Below are 16,602 nucleotides of genomic sequence, written 5' to 3'. Positions count from 1 at the left end.
TGGTCTTTGAGAAAGAGTGACAAGTCCCATTCTTATCACCTCCTATCAGGGGACATATATTACCTACATGACTTGTCACTGAGGATCTTAATCTTGGTCATCTAAACAAGATATGTTTTCTGGGTGCTTCAGATAATGCTACCTTTCTCCCCCTGCAAATTCTACACTTTAGAAACATGTCACTAAGTTCAGGTCACGGTCATGGTAGAAGGGACTACACTCCACCTCCTAGGGGAAACTTAAATATATTATTTAGGGTTTTTCTATAAGAAAACTTTATTTATTTACTTACTTAATTTCTTACTTACGTCAGTATGTACTTACATTGATCTGCTTTAAAATTTGGGGTACAGTTTGTACTATATTATTTATTTTATTGTTCAGATCACTCCATCTTTGACCATTGGGGTCACTTGCAGTTTTACTCTTGTTTCCTTGTGAGCTGCTCAATCTTTCTGTTTTTTGAACTCCTCCTTACTTTCTGGAACTATAAAACATTCCAGGCTCCTGTTGTGCTATTCCGGTCCCAATCCAGTCATCAGCTCTTTCTCCAAAGAGTCCAGCTCACTCTCCATTGAAACTCAAATGAACCCAAACCCTCCAGCCTTCTTTCCTTTAACTGGAAAATGAAATAACAACTAGCTACAAGAGGCTAAGGACCTTCCTAAATTTTCTGAGGCATCTTGGGGTAGGGATTGTGTGCATATAAGTTCTCTTTTAGTCTCTCGGTTCCTGTTCTAAGTCCCTGCCTTTTTCTTACTTGTTCATCACTTCAAGAACCACACCTCCTCCTGAGCCTTTTTTTCCCCTGTGTCTACACTGCTTTTCCCCAAGGTGACATAAACTACTCATTCTCCTTCATTCTTCCAGAGAACCAAATACACAGTAACCTTGTACTCAGACAACATGGAGGGGAAGTGAAGCCCAGATCGATGAACTGCTGCAAAGTAAATATTTGATATAAAACTGACCTTCAGGTTCATGAAGCATCATCTACTGTCCAACATCTCCTCCCAGTCAACTCTCTCCTAAAACCTTGGCTTCCCACCATGTTGTTAGCCTCTGTCCATCTTCTCTCTTCTCAGAGTTGAAAGTCTCAAAGCCCTATCTCTCTCGCTTCTCTGGGAAAAGACAATATGCATTTACTCCATCATACAGGTTGGGACAATACTTAGAAACTATGTAAAGCAAAGAAAAATCATGGACTAGATTGTAGAGTACACCGTTATGAGATTTGTCACCCCACCATCCAACCAAAACCACTCAAAGTCATCCACCAACTTCATATCACTATGACGTATTGCCAGTTCTAAGTCTTGACATTGTTTAATCTACCAGCAGATTTGACACATCTGTTTCCTACTGATGCATTTCTCATCACTTGGTTTCCAGGACACCACTCACCTTTGTTGGCTCCTCATCTCTTTGACCTTTCATTGAGAAAGTTCCAGGTGTTGGTCCTTGAAACACTTTGCTTCTCTCTACCTACATTCTCTTACCTATGTTCTCATTCTCACGGTTTAAATACCATCTACATGCTGAAAATTCCAAATTTGTACCTCTTCTCCAGTGCTAAAACTTTCCTGGTGGTATCCAAGAGGCATCTCAAGCTTTGTATGCTCCAGTGAAATTCAAGCCCCCTTCTCACTCAAATCTCCTGTTATATGCCTGCCATACCTCACATAGTAGCCATCTTATCCTTCTAGTTGCTTAGGCGGCTAGGCTACCATTTTTTTTTCACATTCCACATCCAATACATCATCATATCATGTCATTGCACTATTTCAAACATAGTAAAAAAACAATCCGGCCAACTTGGAAGAATATAATACTATGTATGATTTGGAAGAAACCAAAATAAGCAATTAAACAAATAAAATGTAATTTAAGAGATTTATTTAAATATCTGAAGAAGATAAGAGCAAATAAGAGATAAAAAGCTATTTTAGATGGTGTGATTGAGAAAAGGGCTCTTTTTTTTTTTTTTAAATATTTTTTGCTAATTTACTTTCAGTCTTCTTTCTGTGCTTGATTTATTTGTTTGCTTTACGTTGTTATGGTAGTATTTTTGTTCAGTATTTTATTCTGCTTCTTTCATGTATTTTACCATGAATATTCTCTCATATTTTGAGAAACATGGGATTACAAACATTACTAATGTGTAAGAATATTCTGTCTTATGTCTTTGTCAGAATTTATTTTTTTTTCTTTTATTATTTTTTTTTATTTTTTTTTTTATGAAATTTATTGACAAATTGGTTTCCATACAACACCCAGTGCTCATCCCAAAAGGTGCCCTCCTCAATACCCATCACCCACCCTCCCCTCCCTCCCACCCCCCATCAACCCTCAGTTTGTTCTCAGTTTTTAACAGTCTCTTATGCTTTGGCTCTCTCCCACTCTAACCTCTTTTTTTTTTTTTCCTTCCCCTCCCCCATGGGTTCCTGTTAAGTTTGAGAAAAGGGCTCTTAATGAAGCAGTGTGAGATCTAGGAAAAGGACTTTCCAATAGGGCAAAAACAAGCCAGAGACACAGTTTTGGAGACAGAGTAGAAGTTCAGATTCAGTTCCTAATTGTGTGGCAGTATACTGGCTTTCCTCAAGGAACATTTTTTTAAAATTCCAGACTATTGAGATTTCAGCTAAGCACATTGTCTTTCAGGCAGAGGTAAAATTTTGTGGTTGGTTTATCATTGATTTTTTTGTGGTCTTATGACTGAACTCTTGCCAGTGGAATGTACTCAGAGGTAATGTGAACAGCTATTATATCACTTTCTTGAAAAGAAATTATATTTCCTTCAACCCATCCCTTTCTCCTTTCCTGCAGGTAAAATAGTTATGATAAGGACAGAATTTTGACACTCTGCAAGATGACAGAGAGAGGCTGTGTGGACTGAACTTGGCCCAGAATGACCGATGGGTGCCATGTCCAGAGAGTTCATATTTATCCTACCACAGGTATCCACCATTTGAAATGAATTGGTATTGTATTTAAGCCACTGTGTTTTGGCTTTCTTCATTATAGCAGTTTAATCTAATTTCCAATTGTGATAGATGAACTATGGACACAAATTCTTTGCAGCTGTTTTCCTCAAGAGATGGAGTCTTCCATGCCCGATCCATGCTTGCATCGGGGCCAGCCCTTTGACATCATGGATTAGGATAACGTGGCAGAGAAAATCTTGTGTGAGTTTGGAGTCTAGACTTCAAGAAACCCTTCGGTTTTACTTTCACACTGAAAATATTATGTAAGAAAGCAGGTCCAACCTCTGGAAGACGAAAGAGCATGTGGAGAAAAGGGAGAGAATAACCAGAATCAATGGTCAGAAACGTGAGTAATGCCATGTTGAGCCTTTCAGCCTGGCTGACTGTGCAGCAGATATGCAACCGCATGAGTGAGCCCACGTGCAAGTAGCAAAGTCACTGTCCCTGTGCTGAGAGCATCTCAGGATGGCAAGGAATGTGAACAGATAGGAGGAATGTGAACAGATAGGAGGTCAAGATAACTATAAGGGCAAAACGGACTTAGAAATCCACTAATTAAAGAGCACAATCTCATTTACGTAGATGTCACAGCAGGAAAGAGCCAGGATTGAGGGGCTATCACAGAAAAAGTAATAGACCACATCGGAATGGCAGAAAGAGAGGCCGAAGGTGACTCCAGTGTGGATGGCAAATTCAGCAAGCCCCAAACGTACCAGCCTACCGCCATTTGAGCACACACATGATGGTGGTCAGGGCGGCGGGTGTCAAGTAAGCGCTGACACTCTACACACGACAGCTACCAGGAAGCAGTCTACGGTGGCAAAAGCCAGAAGGAAGAACCTCTGAGCACCGCATACGTCACAGGAGATGACTTCCTCCTCTGTGAGAAACCCTCCATCACCGTAGGAGTGACAGCGGAAGACTTAACACATTCCACCAGACAGAGGTTACTTAGGAACAAAAAGCTAAAAGAGACCCACGTATACAGAGAACAAACTGGTGGTTGCCAGTGGAGAGCCATGGGGGGGAAGGGCAAAAGGGGTGAAGAGGAGTGGGCGATTCAGTCTTGCAGGAATGGAACGAATATGTCACAAGGATAGAAGGTGCAGCCCAGGGAATACAGTCAATGGTATTGTAATGGTGCTGCATGGGGACAGGCGGTAGCTACAATTGTGAGCAGAGCATAATGCATAGAGTTGTCAAATCACTGTGGTGTATGCTTGAAACTAATGTAACATTTTGTGCTATCTACATTTCCATTAAAAAAATATGAATTTTTGCCATGAAAACAAACAAACAAAAAAACTTGAGGCAGATGTTTAAGTCAGCTTTATTTGTAATCACAAAACACTAGCACCAACACAAATGTTCTTCAACTAAGAATAAGATAAACCATCAGTAACAACCAGATAGTAAAATTCTACTCCATAGTAAAAATATTCTCCTTTGATACAGGAAACGATACAGATGGGCCTCAAATGCTAAGTGAAAAATTATAGACCTACGCAGTACATGTTCTAAGATTACGGGTAAGGACATTCTAGAAAAGGCGACTTTATTTGGACAAAAGAGTTTATGGGTTTCCAGGGGCAGTGAGTGGGAGAATGGGTTTACACAGAGAGGTTTGTATGAATTTTTTTAGGTGATAGTGCTTACTTGACATGAATCTGACAATATTCCTAAAACTATATGCTAAGATTGTGGATGTTACTGTATGGAAATCATGCATTAATTATAAACTGACAAAAATAACAAGTAATACAAAAACGTGTGTGTTCAGTGAAAATAACCAGAGTGGCTCCCACAGGCTGTTTAATTGCTTCCATCCTGAGAAGGTGGGATGAGGTGCCGGAAATGTTCTCCCAGGGGAAATTCCCAGAGAAGCTCTGTGTCTCTATAATTCTCTCCACATCCCCATGTATTAGCCAATGAAATCCCAAGATGACTCCTCATGACATCATTACAGAGGCACCAGTCTACATGCTGAACCCATTTGGTGATCATTTATTCATATGAATGTTAAACTTGCTAGTGCACAGAAGTCTTATCATGGATTCTCTATCAGCCTGCAACCACATTCAGGAGAAACACCCCAAGAGAAAAATCACATCGATTGACTTCAAAAATGATAATTTCTTACTGAGATGTTTTACAGACCCTCCCTGCTTGTTATTTACAGACACAAGTCTGTGAATTATGTAAGAGGTAATCTTACCATCTTTATTTTACAAATAAGGAGGAAGCCAGTGATTCCTCTAAGGACACAGAAGGAATGAATGGTAGGTTCAGAAATTGAACCATATTAATATGCTTTCCTCCATTTTTCCCTGCCTCAGAGACCTTGGAGCCTTATGACCATGTCCTGAGAGAGCTCCTGTAGTAACATTTATGCATTATCCTATGGCTGAGATTCTGATTCAGACCCGCCACTCATCATTGGCTCTTCCTGTTCACCCAGAAGACAGGTAAGCATCCATATTCCGTAAACATTTTTAACGACAAGTGTCATCTATGCAAAAGCAGTAGGGCAGCTCTGCTTACTTCGAGTTATTCGAGAAAAGAAATCGATGTTTTCAATGTTTTTCCAAACTACAGAGGTGAGACTGGCGAATACATGTCAAAATTTCCTTCAGAAGGGAGTTTATTGACACTTAAGGAACATCGTCCTGCTTTGCTAAAGGTATGAACAAAACAGCCACAGATGATTCTCTAGTTGATCGAGTGGTGATTTCATCCTGGTCACTCAATGCTGCCCTCTCATTGGACACAAACAAGCAAGAGCAAGAGTGAAATAACCTTTAAACTACAAAATCCCTCATATGAATTAACAAGATCCCCTATAATTTCCCTATAACTTTCCCCTAAAATTTCAAGCTTATCGTCAGCAGTACAACCACAGATGTTGACAGCGAATGGCTAAAAGCAGAGCCTTTTGATTACACAGAAAGTGGATTTAACTCTCGAATCTTGACTCTTTCCCATGCTAGCTGTGTATTTTAGAGCATCGCATAACTTCTCAAATCCTCACGCTCCACAATGGTGAAGGAGGCATAATAATACCACCTACGTATACACACATGCGTTTGCAGATAAAGCCTGTATTATTGCTATAGAATGTAGTATAGGATCCAAGTGGTCACTAAGGCTGTGTGTGCTAAGGCTGGCAAACAATGTCCACAATGTCTAATGTTGACAAGTAATTCCCCTATTGTACGGGAAATTGTCAAAGTGTAGGAGGAAGATGTGAGTAGTTAGCGGAAGAGGGATGCCCTTCCAAGGCTTCAAGTTTAAGTGAACAGATTTATAGTACTCTTCCTATGGAGGAGTACTGACTATCCCAGCTCCTCAGGCTCCAGGCAGCCCACCATGTGCACCATGCACGTGTCTCTCAGACACTTCAGTGGGAAACCACAAACTGATTTTGGACCAGTAGAGACAATGAGCAATGGTAAGTTGAGTTCAATTCAATTTCGTTTCAATACATTTTAGACTGTCATCTTAGGAACCATTCAGTGTGGGTTCAAAAGTTGGTTCAAAGCATGGCTTGTCAACTAATATTCATTTAAATATAAAAAATCGGGGCCTGTGGGTGGGTCAGTCTGTTAAACCTCCAACTTCGGCTCAGGTCATGATCCCATGGTGCACGGGTTCGAGCTCCGCCTTTGGGCTCTGTGCTGACAGCTCAGAGCCTGGAACCTGCTTCGGATTCTGTGTCTCCCTCTCTCTCTGCCCCTCACTTGCCCACACACACTCTCTCTCTCTCTCTCAAAAACAAATAAACATTAGACATTTTTTTCAATAAATAAATATAAAAAATTACTCAATGTCCTGTGCATATTTATGTATTAGAGAGAAAGAGCACAAGCAGGCGAGGGGCAGAGAGACAGGAAGAGAATCAACGTGGAGCCTGATGCAAGGGCTCAATCTCATGACCAGAGCGAAAATCAAGAGTCAGACACTCAAGTGACAGCCACCCAGGAACCCCTTGTGCATCAAAATTTAAATGACCGTAATAACAAATTAAACTCATGATGTTCTTGAGAGGATGTAGGGAATATACAGATTTTCCAGGACTTACAATGAGCTTATGTTTCAATAACTCCATGGTAAGTTGAAAATATGGTAAGTTGAAAATTTACTTAATACACCTGACTTACTGAACATCATAGCTTAGCCTCTCCTACCTCAAACATACTCTGAGCACTTACATAAGTCTACAGTTGGACAAAATCATCTCACACAAAGTCTGTTTTCTAATAAATATCTCATGTAATGTACTGAAAGTGAACCACAGAGTGGTTGCCAGTGTCTGGGTTGTTGACCCTCATGATTGCGTGGCTGACTGGGGGCTGTGGCTGGTGCCAATGCCTAGCATCATGAGAGTCAACCCTCACATCAGTAGGCTGGGAAAAGGTCAAAATTCAAAAGTCACAGTTTGATTTGCATCGAATGTGTGTCACTGTTGCCCCATCGTAAAGTGGAAAAATCATTCAATCGAATCATCGTAGGTTGGGGACCGTCTGTACCTCTACAGGGTCTGCAGCAGTTCCTGGTGGGTGAGTCATGGGCAAGTACCTGCTTTCACTAGGCTTGGGGGAAGTGAACGGCCAGACATTCCTTCTGGACGAGCCATCTTGATCAAGTTATTTAATTCTCTACGTCTCAGTTTACAGATTTCCAAAACTTTAGAATTGAGGAGATGCTCCATACCTCAGATTCAACAGTTTGCAAATCTACACATCATTAATGCGCTGACTTTTGTTGTCAAGCTAATTTTTTTTTTTATCTGGAGAAACTTGATATACAAGCTACTGCTCTAATGAAATAACACATACTGTATGTATACACTTTTCAATGTAAGTCTCTTGGTTTATCACCCATTTCTTTCTTCTCATTGCCATAGTGTTTGTGGTTCTCAACACTGATGGATAACAGGACAGAAGTGATGCAGTTCATCTTGCTGGGACTAACCAGTGACCCAGAACTGCAGATTCCCCTCTTTATCGTGTTCACCCTCATCTACCTCATCACTCTGGTTGGAAACCTGGGGATAATAGTGTTGATTCTGTTGGACTCTCGTCTCCACACTCCCATGTACTTTTTCCTCAGTAACCTGTCTCTGGTGGACCTTTGTTGCTCTACAGCTGTCACTCCCAAGGTCATGGCTGGATTACTTATAAGAGACAAGGTCATCTCCTACAATGCATGTGCTGCTCAGATGTTCTTTTTTGCAGCCTTTGCCACTGTGGAGAGTTACCTGTTGGCTTCAATGGCCTATGACCGCTATGCAGCAGTGTGCAAACCCCTCCATTACACCACCACCATGACGACAGGTGTGTGTGCACGTCTGGCCATAGGTTCCTACACCTGTGGTTTCCTGAATGCCTCTATCCACATTGGAGACACGTTCAGACTCTCCTTTTGTATGTCCAATGTGATTCATCATTTCTTCTGTGATGTGCCTGCAGTCATGGTTCTTTCTTGCTCTGATAGACGTGTCAGTGAGCTGGTTCTTGTTTACGTAGTGAGCTTCAACAGCTTTTTTGCTCTCATGGTCATCTTGATTTCCTACATATTCATATTTATCACCATCCTAAAGATGCACTCATCTACAGGATATCAGAAGGCTTTCTCTACCTGTGCTTCTCACCTCTCTGCAGTCTCCATCTTCTATGGGACACTCATTTTTATGTACTTACAGCCCAGTTCCAGCCATTCCATGGACACAGACAAAATGGCATCTGTGTTCTACACCATGGTCATCCCCATGCTGAACCCTGTGGTCTATAGCCTGAGGAACAAAGAGGTTAAGAGTGCACTCATGAAGGTCGTTTCAGAGGCAAAATTATCTTTAAGATTGTGATTTTTTAACATTGTACAATGTACACTAATCTAGTTTCATTAAGACCACTGTGAAATTAAGTTTCTGGAGTGATATCTTTGCTTATTCAATGCCTCTTATCCTGAAGGAAAAAACATATGTCCGGAAATGTAATAACCTGAACAAGAATGATTAAGATGTCTAAGTGCCTGGGTGCCTGGGTGGCGCAGGCATTAAGCATGTGACTTCTGCTCAGGTCATGATCTCAGGGTTCTTGAGTTGGAGCCCCAGATCGGGTGAGCTGGAGCCACGTCTTGGGTGAACTTGAGCCCCACTTAAGTGAGCTCTGCTTCTCTTTCTCTGCCCTTTGCTCACTGGCTCCCCATCTCTCTCTGTCAAAAAAAAAAAAAATCACCTGGGGCCTACTTGTAAAAGCAGGTATTGATTTATTCATTTATTCTACATGAATTTGTTTCTACCACATCAATGCAGAAACACATAAAATAGGGACACAAATGAGACCATGAACAGAAGGGCACATATCCTTATGTGCCCATGAGGATACATACACATTGGAGTAGGGAATTTCCCAGAATTAACTGGAATGTTGTTAGTTTTTAATAATAATAATTTAAATATTTAATTCATGTATTAGAATAGAAATTTATGTCCAATATTTTTATTTCGTTAGTTGAATGCTGTTCGAAGAGTCCTAACTTAAGAATAACCTTGAGAATATACTTAAAGTAATATGCTACTAAATGAGTGTATCTACCCTAAGGGGGCACAGCTTATTTTCTGCTTTGCTGAAATATTTTTATCTCACTCAGTGTTTGTACTCCAAAGTTTGGGCACAATGATTTCCTGGATCCCATAATCAAGTGAATCATCTGAAACAATTCTATAATTTTTACTTTGAAGTGATGCCTCATTAAATGGGAAGTAACGTATCAAATAAATACCCTTTAGTAAATCATAAAAAGACATTAAATTTAAAATTATTTGAAGTGTTGGAACACCTGGGTGGCTCAATCGGTTCAGTGTCCAACTCTTGATTTCGGCGTAGGTCATGATCCTGGGTCGTGGGATCAAGCCCTTCATTGGGCTCCACACAGAATGTGGAGCCTGTTTGAAATTCTCTCTCTCTCTCTCTCTCTCTCTCTCTCTCTCTCTCAAAAAAATTATTTAAAGGTTAGTATCTCATTATATTTGAAAATTACTTCATATGTACGAAATATAATTAACTGAAATGATTCTAGATATCCACATAGAAAGATATATGACAATATCTGTCAATAATAAAGATAATGTACATTCAGTATGCTAGTATAATGCACAATATTTATGTTTTTAATTTTGATCCTCAGAAAGCTTTATACTATAAAAATCTACCCGCATAAATATGTACCCTCAACTAATTTGTTACCTCTAGATAATAAGAGGCTTTGATATTTCAGTATTTGTAAGACTGTGCTTGAATATACTAGTATTTTCATCCTACTATTTGGGGGCAGTGTAATATAACACAAACATTCACTTCTACGTTTATGGTAATATTTCTCCTGTCAAAAACATTATTACCTAAATTTTTATAATTATCTTAAATAATTGTTTCATTTTAGAAGTATTTTAGAGCTACAGAAAATTTTCAGAACAGTGCAGAATGTTCAATGTAACACTGTGGCAATCTGAATAATGACTTGATCCACGTCCTAATTTCTGGAATCTTCCAAGGTTACCTTATATGGCCAAAAAAGACTATGAAGAGTTGATTAACTTAAAGATTATATCCCATATTTTCTGTGTGGACCAGGAAGGAAATCCCACATATAATTATAAGAAGTTTGACCACAGATAAAAGAGTAGACAATGTGACATTGGAAGTAGATGAAGTGATGTGACCACAAATCATGGATGACAACAGCCATCAGAAAATGGAAGAGGAGAGAGAGGCGCAGGAAGATGGCGGCGTAGGAGGACGCTGGGCTCACCGCGCGTCCTGCTGATCACTTAGATTCCACCTACACCTGCCTAAATAACCCAGAAAACCGCCAGAGGATTAGCAGAACGGAGTCACCGGACCCAAGTGCAGACGAGAGGCCCACGGAAGAGGGTAGGAAGGGCGGCGAGGCGGTGCGCGCTCCACGGACTGGCGGGAGGGAGCCGGGGCGGAGGGGCGGCTCGCCAGCCAAGCAGAGCCCCAGAGTCTGGCTTGCAAAAGCGGAGGGGCCTGACGGACTGTGTTCCGACAGCAAGCGCGACTTAGCGTCTGGGAGGTCATAAGTTAACAGCTCTGCTCAGAAAGCGGGAAGGCTGGAGGACAAAGGGAGGGTGAGCTGCGGAGCCCCCGGACGACAGAGCTCAGTTTGGCGGGGAACAAAGGCGCTCGCCAGCGCCATCTCCCCCGCCCATCCCCCAGCCAAAATCCCAAAGGGAACCGGTTCTGGCCAGGGAAATTGCTCGCTCCGCGCAAACACCCAACTCTGTGCATCTGCGGAGCCAAACCTCCGGCAGCGGATCTGACTCCCTCCGGCTGCCACAGGGCCCCTCCTGAAGTGGATCACCTAAGGAGAAGCGAGCTAAGCCTGCCCCCCCTCCAGCCGTGCACCTTGCCTTCCCACCCCAGCTAATACGCCAGATCCCCAGCATCACAAGCCTGGCAGTGTGCAAGTAGCCCAGACGGGCCACACCACCCCACAGTGAATCCCACCCCTAGGAGAGGGGAAGAGAAGGCACACACCAGTCTGACTGTGGCCCCAGCGGTGGGCTGGGGGCAGACATCAGGACTGACTGCGGCCCCGCCCACCAACTCCAGTTATACACCACAGCACAGGGGAAGTGCCCTGCAGGCCCTCACCACACCAGGGACTATCCAAAATGACCAAGCGGAAGAATTCCCCTCAGAAGAATCTCCAGGAAATAACAACAGCTAATAAGCTGATCAAAAAGGATTTAAATAATATAACAGAAAGTGAATTTAGAATAATAGTCATAAAATTAATCGCTGGGCTGGAAAACAGTATACAGGACAGCAGAGAATCTCTTGCTACAGAGATCAAGGGACTAAGGAACAGTCACGAGGAGCTGAAAAACGCTTTAAAGGAAATGCAAAACAAAATGCAAACCACCACAGCTCGGATGGAAGAGGCAGAGGAGAGAATAGGTGAACTAGAAGATAAAGTTATGGAAAAAGAGGAAGCTGAGAAAAAGAGAGATAAAAAAATCCAGGAGTATGAGGGGAAAATTAGAGAACTAAGTGATACACTAAAAAGAAATAATATACGCATAATTGGTATTCCAGAGGAGGAAGAGAGAGGGAAAGGTGCTGAAGGGGTACTTGAAGAAATAATAGCTGAGAACTTCCCTGAACTGGGGAAGGAAAAAGGCATTGAAATCCAAGAGGCACAGAGAACTCCCTTCAGACGTAACTTGAATCGATCTTCTGCACGACATATCATAGTGAAACTGGCAAAATACAAGGATAAAGAGAAAATTCTGAAAGCAGCAAGGGGTAAACGTGCCCTCACATATAAAGGGAGACCTATAAGACTCGTGACTGATCTCTCTTTTGAAACTTGGCAGGCCAGAAAGAATTGGCACGAGATTTTCAGGGTGCTAGACAGCAAAAATATGCAGCCGAGAATCCTTTATCCAGCAAGTCTGTCATTTAGAATAGAAGGAGAGATAAAGGTCTTCCCAAACAAACAAAAACTGAAGGAATTTGTCACCACTAAACCAGCCCTACAAGAGATCCTAAGGGGGACCCTGTGAGACAAAGTACCAGAGACATCACTACAAGCATAAAACATACAGACATCACAATGACTCTAAACCCGTATCTTTCTATAATAACACTGAATGTAAACGGATTAAATGCACCAACCAAAAGACATAGGGTATCAGAATGGATAAAAAAACAAGACCCATCTATTTGCTGTCTACAAGAGACTCATTTTAGACCTGAGGACACCTTTAGATTCAGAGTGAGGGGATGGAGAACTATTTATCATGCTACTGGAAGCCAAAAGAAAGCTGGAGTAGCCATACTTATATCAGAAAATGGAAGAGGAGGGGCGCCTGGGTGGCTCAGTCGGTTAAGTGTCCGACTTCGGCTCAGGTCATGATCTCATGGTCTGTGGGTTTGAGCCCCGCGTCGGGCTCTGTACTGACAGCTCAGAGCCTGGAGCCTGTTTCAGATTCTATGTCTCCCTCTCCCTTGACCCTTCCCTGTTCATGCTCTCTCTCTCTCTGTCTCAAAAATAAATAAATGTTAAAAAAAAAATTTAAAAATAAAATTAAATAAATAAATAAATAAATAAATAAAAGAAAATGGAAGAGGAGAGAAACGGATTTTGTCTTAGAGCCTATGGAGGGAGCGTGGCTCTTCTAATACACTGACTTTTGTCCAGAGAACCTGATTTGGACTTTTGGATTCTAGACTGTGAAGGAATTAATATGTGTTGCAGAAGCTTCTAGGTTTGTGGTCATTTGTTATAACAGCCATAGAAAATGAATACAACTCTCACCTAGTCTCCTCTAAAAAGGAATTTTATATTACCATGGGGCATTTGTAACACTAGGAACCCAAGCTTTGTATATATTAATTTTACTCTGCCATGTAGGGTTTTAAGGGTTTTAACAAATGCAGAGCATTGTGTTCACCAGCACTGCACTATCACTTCTCAGCCTTTTGGCTAAGATCAAGTGTCATACCAGCACTGTACCAGGGAGAATACATTATAATTCTAATATTTCCCTTCCATTTCTGTTATAGACTGCCAGTCCCTACTCCTTCATCTATGGAAATCAGTGAGCTTTCCTCCATCCCTACGGTACATGAATGGAATCTCATGACGCGGAGACTTGGGAAGGAATAAATAAAAACTGTTTTTTGTTCACAGGTGACATGAATGCCTATGTAAAAAATAGGGAAAAATAGGAGAAAAGAACCCTCCCGGACTAATAAGTGATTATAGAATGATTGTCGGATGCAAGGCTAATATACTAAATTTGATCACTTTCTTATATACTGAAATGAACAAACAGGAACTGAAATTAAAAACATGAAGCCTTTCCTATTAGCAGCCCCCAAATCAAATAGTTATAAATCTAACAAGATAACTAAATAAAAAACTACCAAACTTTAGGGCATCCGGGTGGCTCAGTCAGTTGACCAACCGACTCTTGATTTCAGCTCAGGTCATGATCTCACAGTTTGTGAGTTTGAGCCCCGCATCGGGCTCCATGCTGAAGACACCAAGACTGCTTGGATTCTCTCTCTCCCTCTCTCTGAGCCCCTACCCTGCTCATGCTCTCTCTCAAAATAAAGAAATAAACTTAAAAAAAAAAAAACTACCAAACTGTGATGCTGATGTTGTTGTTTGTTAATATGGCATTGGGCATAGTTATTTCTCTGATATATTTCAAAAGAGGTTAAAAAAATAATGGATTAAAAAAACATTTAAGAGATTGGACCGGGTACTAAGGAAACTAATAGAAAATGGAATTTTTTCCAAAAAGGGTCTTATAAAGAAATATACCCCATCACCAGGATTGAGGGGCCTTCAAAATGTCGATTCCATAAGATTTCTAAATTGAAATCTGTGCGCCTTCCATTACTATCTATTCTGAATGGGAGCTCCTTTTTTCCCCCATTATCTTTACTCTAATACAATTTTATTTATTGGGAATGAATGTGGAAGAAGCTAAGTTTTCCTTTTAGTGCATAAGTTACTAGGCAACAAGGAGCCACACAAGGACTGGGTGGAGAAGACCTTTTAACCTCTCAAATAGCCTGGACATTGTGCTTCTATATTAATTAGTTGGGATTTAGGTTGTCTCCCTGGTGGAGGTGAATAAGAAATTTTCTGTAGGAAAGGAGGTATAAGATGAATATTTGATGATCATAAGCATTACAATGGAAAAGACTGGTTGGTTATTTTTCCAAACTATTTCTTTTTTACTCCTGGAAAAAACATAGGCTCTGTTCCTCTGCCTTCATACAATTAATTTTGACCATATGTTTGTGTTCTTAGCCATGGAATGTGAGTACAGATCATACATGCTGCTTCCGAGTCTGGACCACGAAACTCTCCAGCTGATGTCCTGTTCATTCTTTTTCTTTGTCACCAGCTGGGTGGAGAGGATTCAGACCACAAGAGATGACAAAATTACTAATGGAAAGAATCAGGGTCAACTGAATCTCTGTAGAGATTCCCCCAGAACAACTAATGGAACAATATGCAAGCACGAAAGACGTCTATGGTCATGTCACTGCTGTTTGCAGTTTGCTTGCTCGGCAGCTAGTATTATTGACCCTAACAGATTCAGAGAGCTTCCCATAAGATCATCTGGAGGATGTTGTGGGGGTGGGGAGGATTTATGCTGAGAGAACTATCAAATTTCTCCAACATAACTTGATTCTACAATGATTTCTTTTGAAAACTCACCAGCCTCCGAATCATAAACAAAATGGCTAGCGCCAACTTAGCACACGTTTCGGAGAGAGAACAACTCCAATGTGAATTCCGTTCCAAACAAAACTTTGTGATGTAGAGCAAGTTATGTAAGTGTTCTGAGTTTCTAATGGGGAAACTACTGCCTCTCTCACAGACTTCTATTAAACGGGCACTGAATGAGCCAGACTGTAGCACAGTGCCTGGAACAGAGTAGCTGCTCAAAATATGTCAACATCCTTTCCCTTCTGTTCCTTTTCTTATCTCTCTTTCAATCATCTAATATGCCAACCTTCTCCATAGAACTACTAAAACTTATATTATATTATATTGCTTTGTTTTTATAGGTTTAGTTGTAGCACTGAATTGCAAGACTTTTGAGCCCACAGATGTTATCTCATTTAGATATGTATTCTCAGTGTCTAATGTTTATTCCATAGAGCTCAAGAGTAGCTAATGAAATGTGATTCTGTATAGGAACAAATTTACATGGGAAAAAAAGGGCACAAATGTTTATCTCTATCTTCTTCATAAACAGTGGTCAAAATATTGCTTATTCATTTTTGTGTGTTTACTCCTTTCATTTGTTTTCTCTATTAGAATAAAAGTTCTATGCAGCCGGGAACAATTTCTGATTTGTTCACTAACAAAGACTCTTGAGAGTTCAGAGCTGAGGCTCAGTAAAAGATTTTAAGGAATGAATAACTGCATGAGAAGAGGAACTGACACTGAACAGAAAAACTCATCATCTGTTTGTAAAAACAGAACACAGACAACAAAGCATGCTAGCTCATGCTGCAGGAACACGTTAAATTGAAAACCCAGTGGTTGAACACAGCAAAGATAATAAAGATTTTATATTAGTTTCCTATGGTTGCTGTAACAAATGACCACACTCTGGGACCTTAAAACCACACACGTTTGTTTTCTCGCAGTTCCGGAGGCCAGTTGTTGGAAATCAGTTTCACTGGGATGAAACAAAGATCTCAGTTTCGGGAGTCTCTAGGGGAGACTCCGTCCCTGGTGTATTTCATCTGCAGGTGACCGCCAGCATTCCTCAGTGGTATTTCCATCAGTTTCTGCCTTTGTGATCACATTATTTTCTCCTCCTATTGTCTGTTTAATTTCCCTCTGCCTGGCCTTTTTTAATGTATGGGAGATTAGCAACAAAATCTAGTGTTTTAAGTTGTGCAACTCAGTAGTATTTAGCACATTAACTATGTTCTGCAACCATCACCTCAATTTAATTCCAAAAGACTTTTTTTTATTCACAAAGAAGATCCCGTACCCATGAAGGCCCCCTGTCCTTGGGAACCAATAACCTATGGATTTACCTATTATG

General features: G+C 40.9%; 1 protein-coding gene and 1 pseudogene across 1 annotated transcript; one reads left to right on the top strand and one right to left on the bottom strand.

Moving 5' to 3' along the window:
* Positions 1–3,419: 3,419 nt before the first annotated feature.
* Positions 3,420–4,005, bottom strand: LOC115526419 (annotated as a pseudogene).
* Positions 4,006–7,908: 3,903 nt separating this feature from the next.
* On the top strand, positions 7,909–8,847 carry LOC115525537 (olfactory receptor 5B3-like). The gene has a single exon (XM_030332773.1). The coding sequence runs from the start codon at positions 7,909–7,911 to the stop codon at positions 8,845–8,847; it is 939 nt and encodes a 312-aa protein (XP_030188633.1).
* Positions 8,848–16,602: the final 7,755 nt, after the last annotated feature.

The sequence above is a fragment of the Lynx canadensis genome, chromosome D1, assembly GCF_007474595.2.
Source record: "Lynx canadensis isolate LIC74 chromosome D1, mLynCan4.pri.v2, whole genome shotgun sequence".
In the NCBI taxonomy this organism is placed as follows: Eukaryota; Metazoa; Chordata; class Mammalia; order Carnivora; family Felidae; genus Lynx; species Lynx canadensis.
Note: the sequence above shows the minus strand (reverse complement) of the source record. Positions and strands in the feature narration are given on the sequence as shown.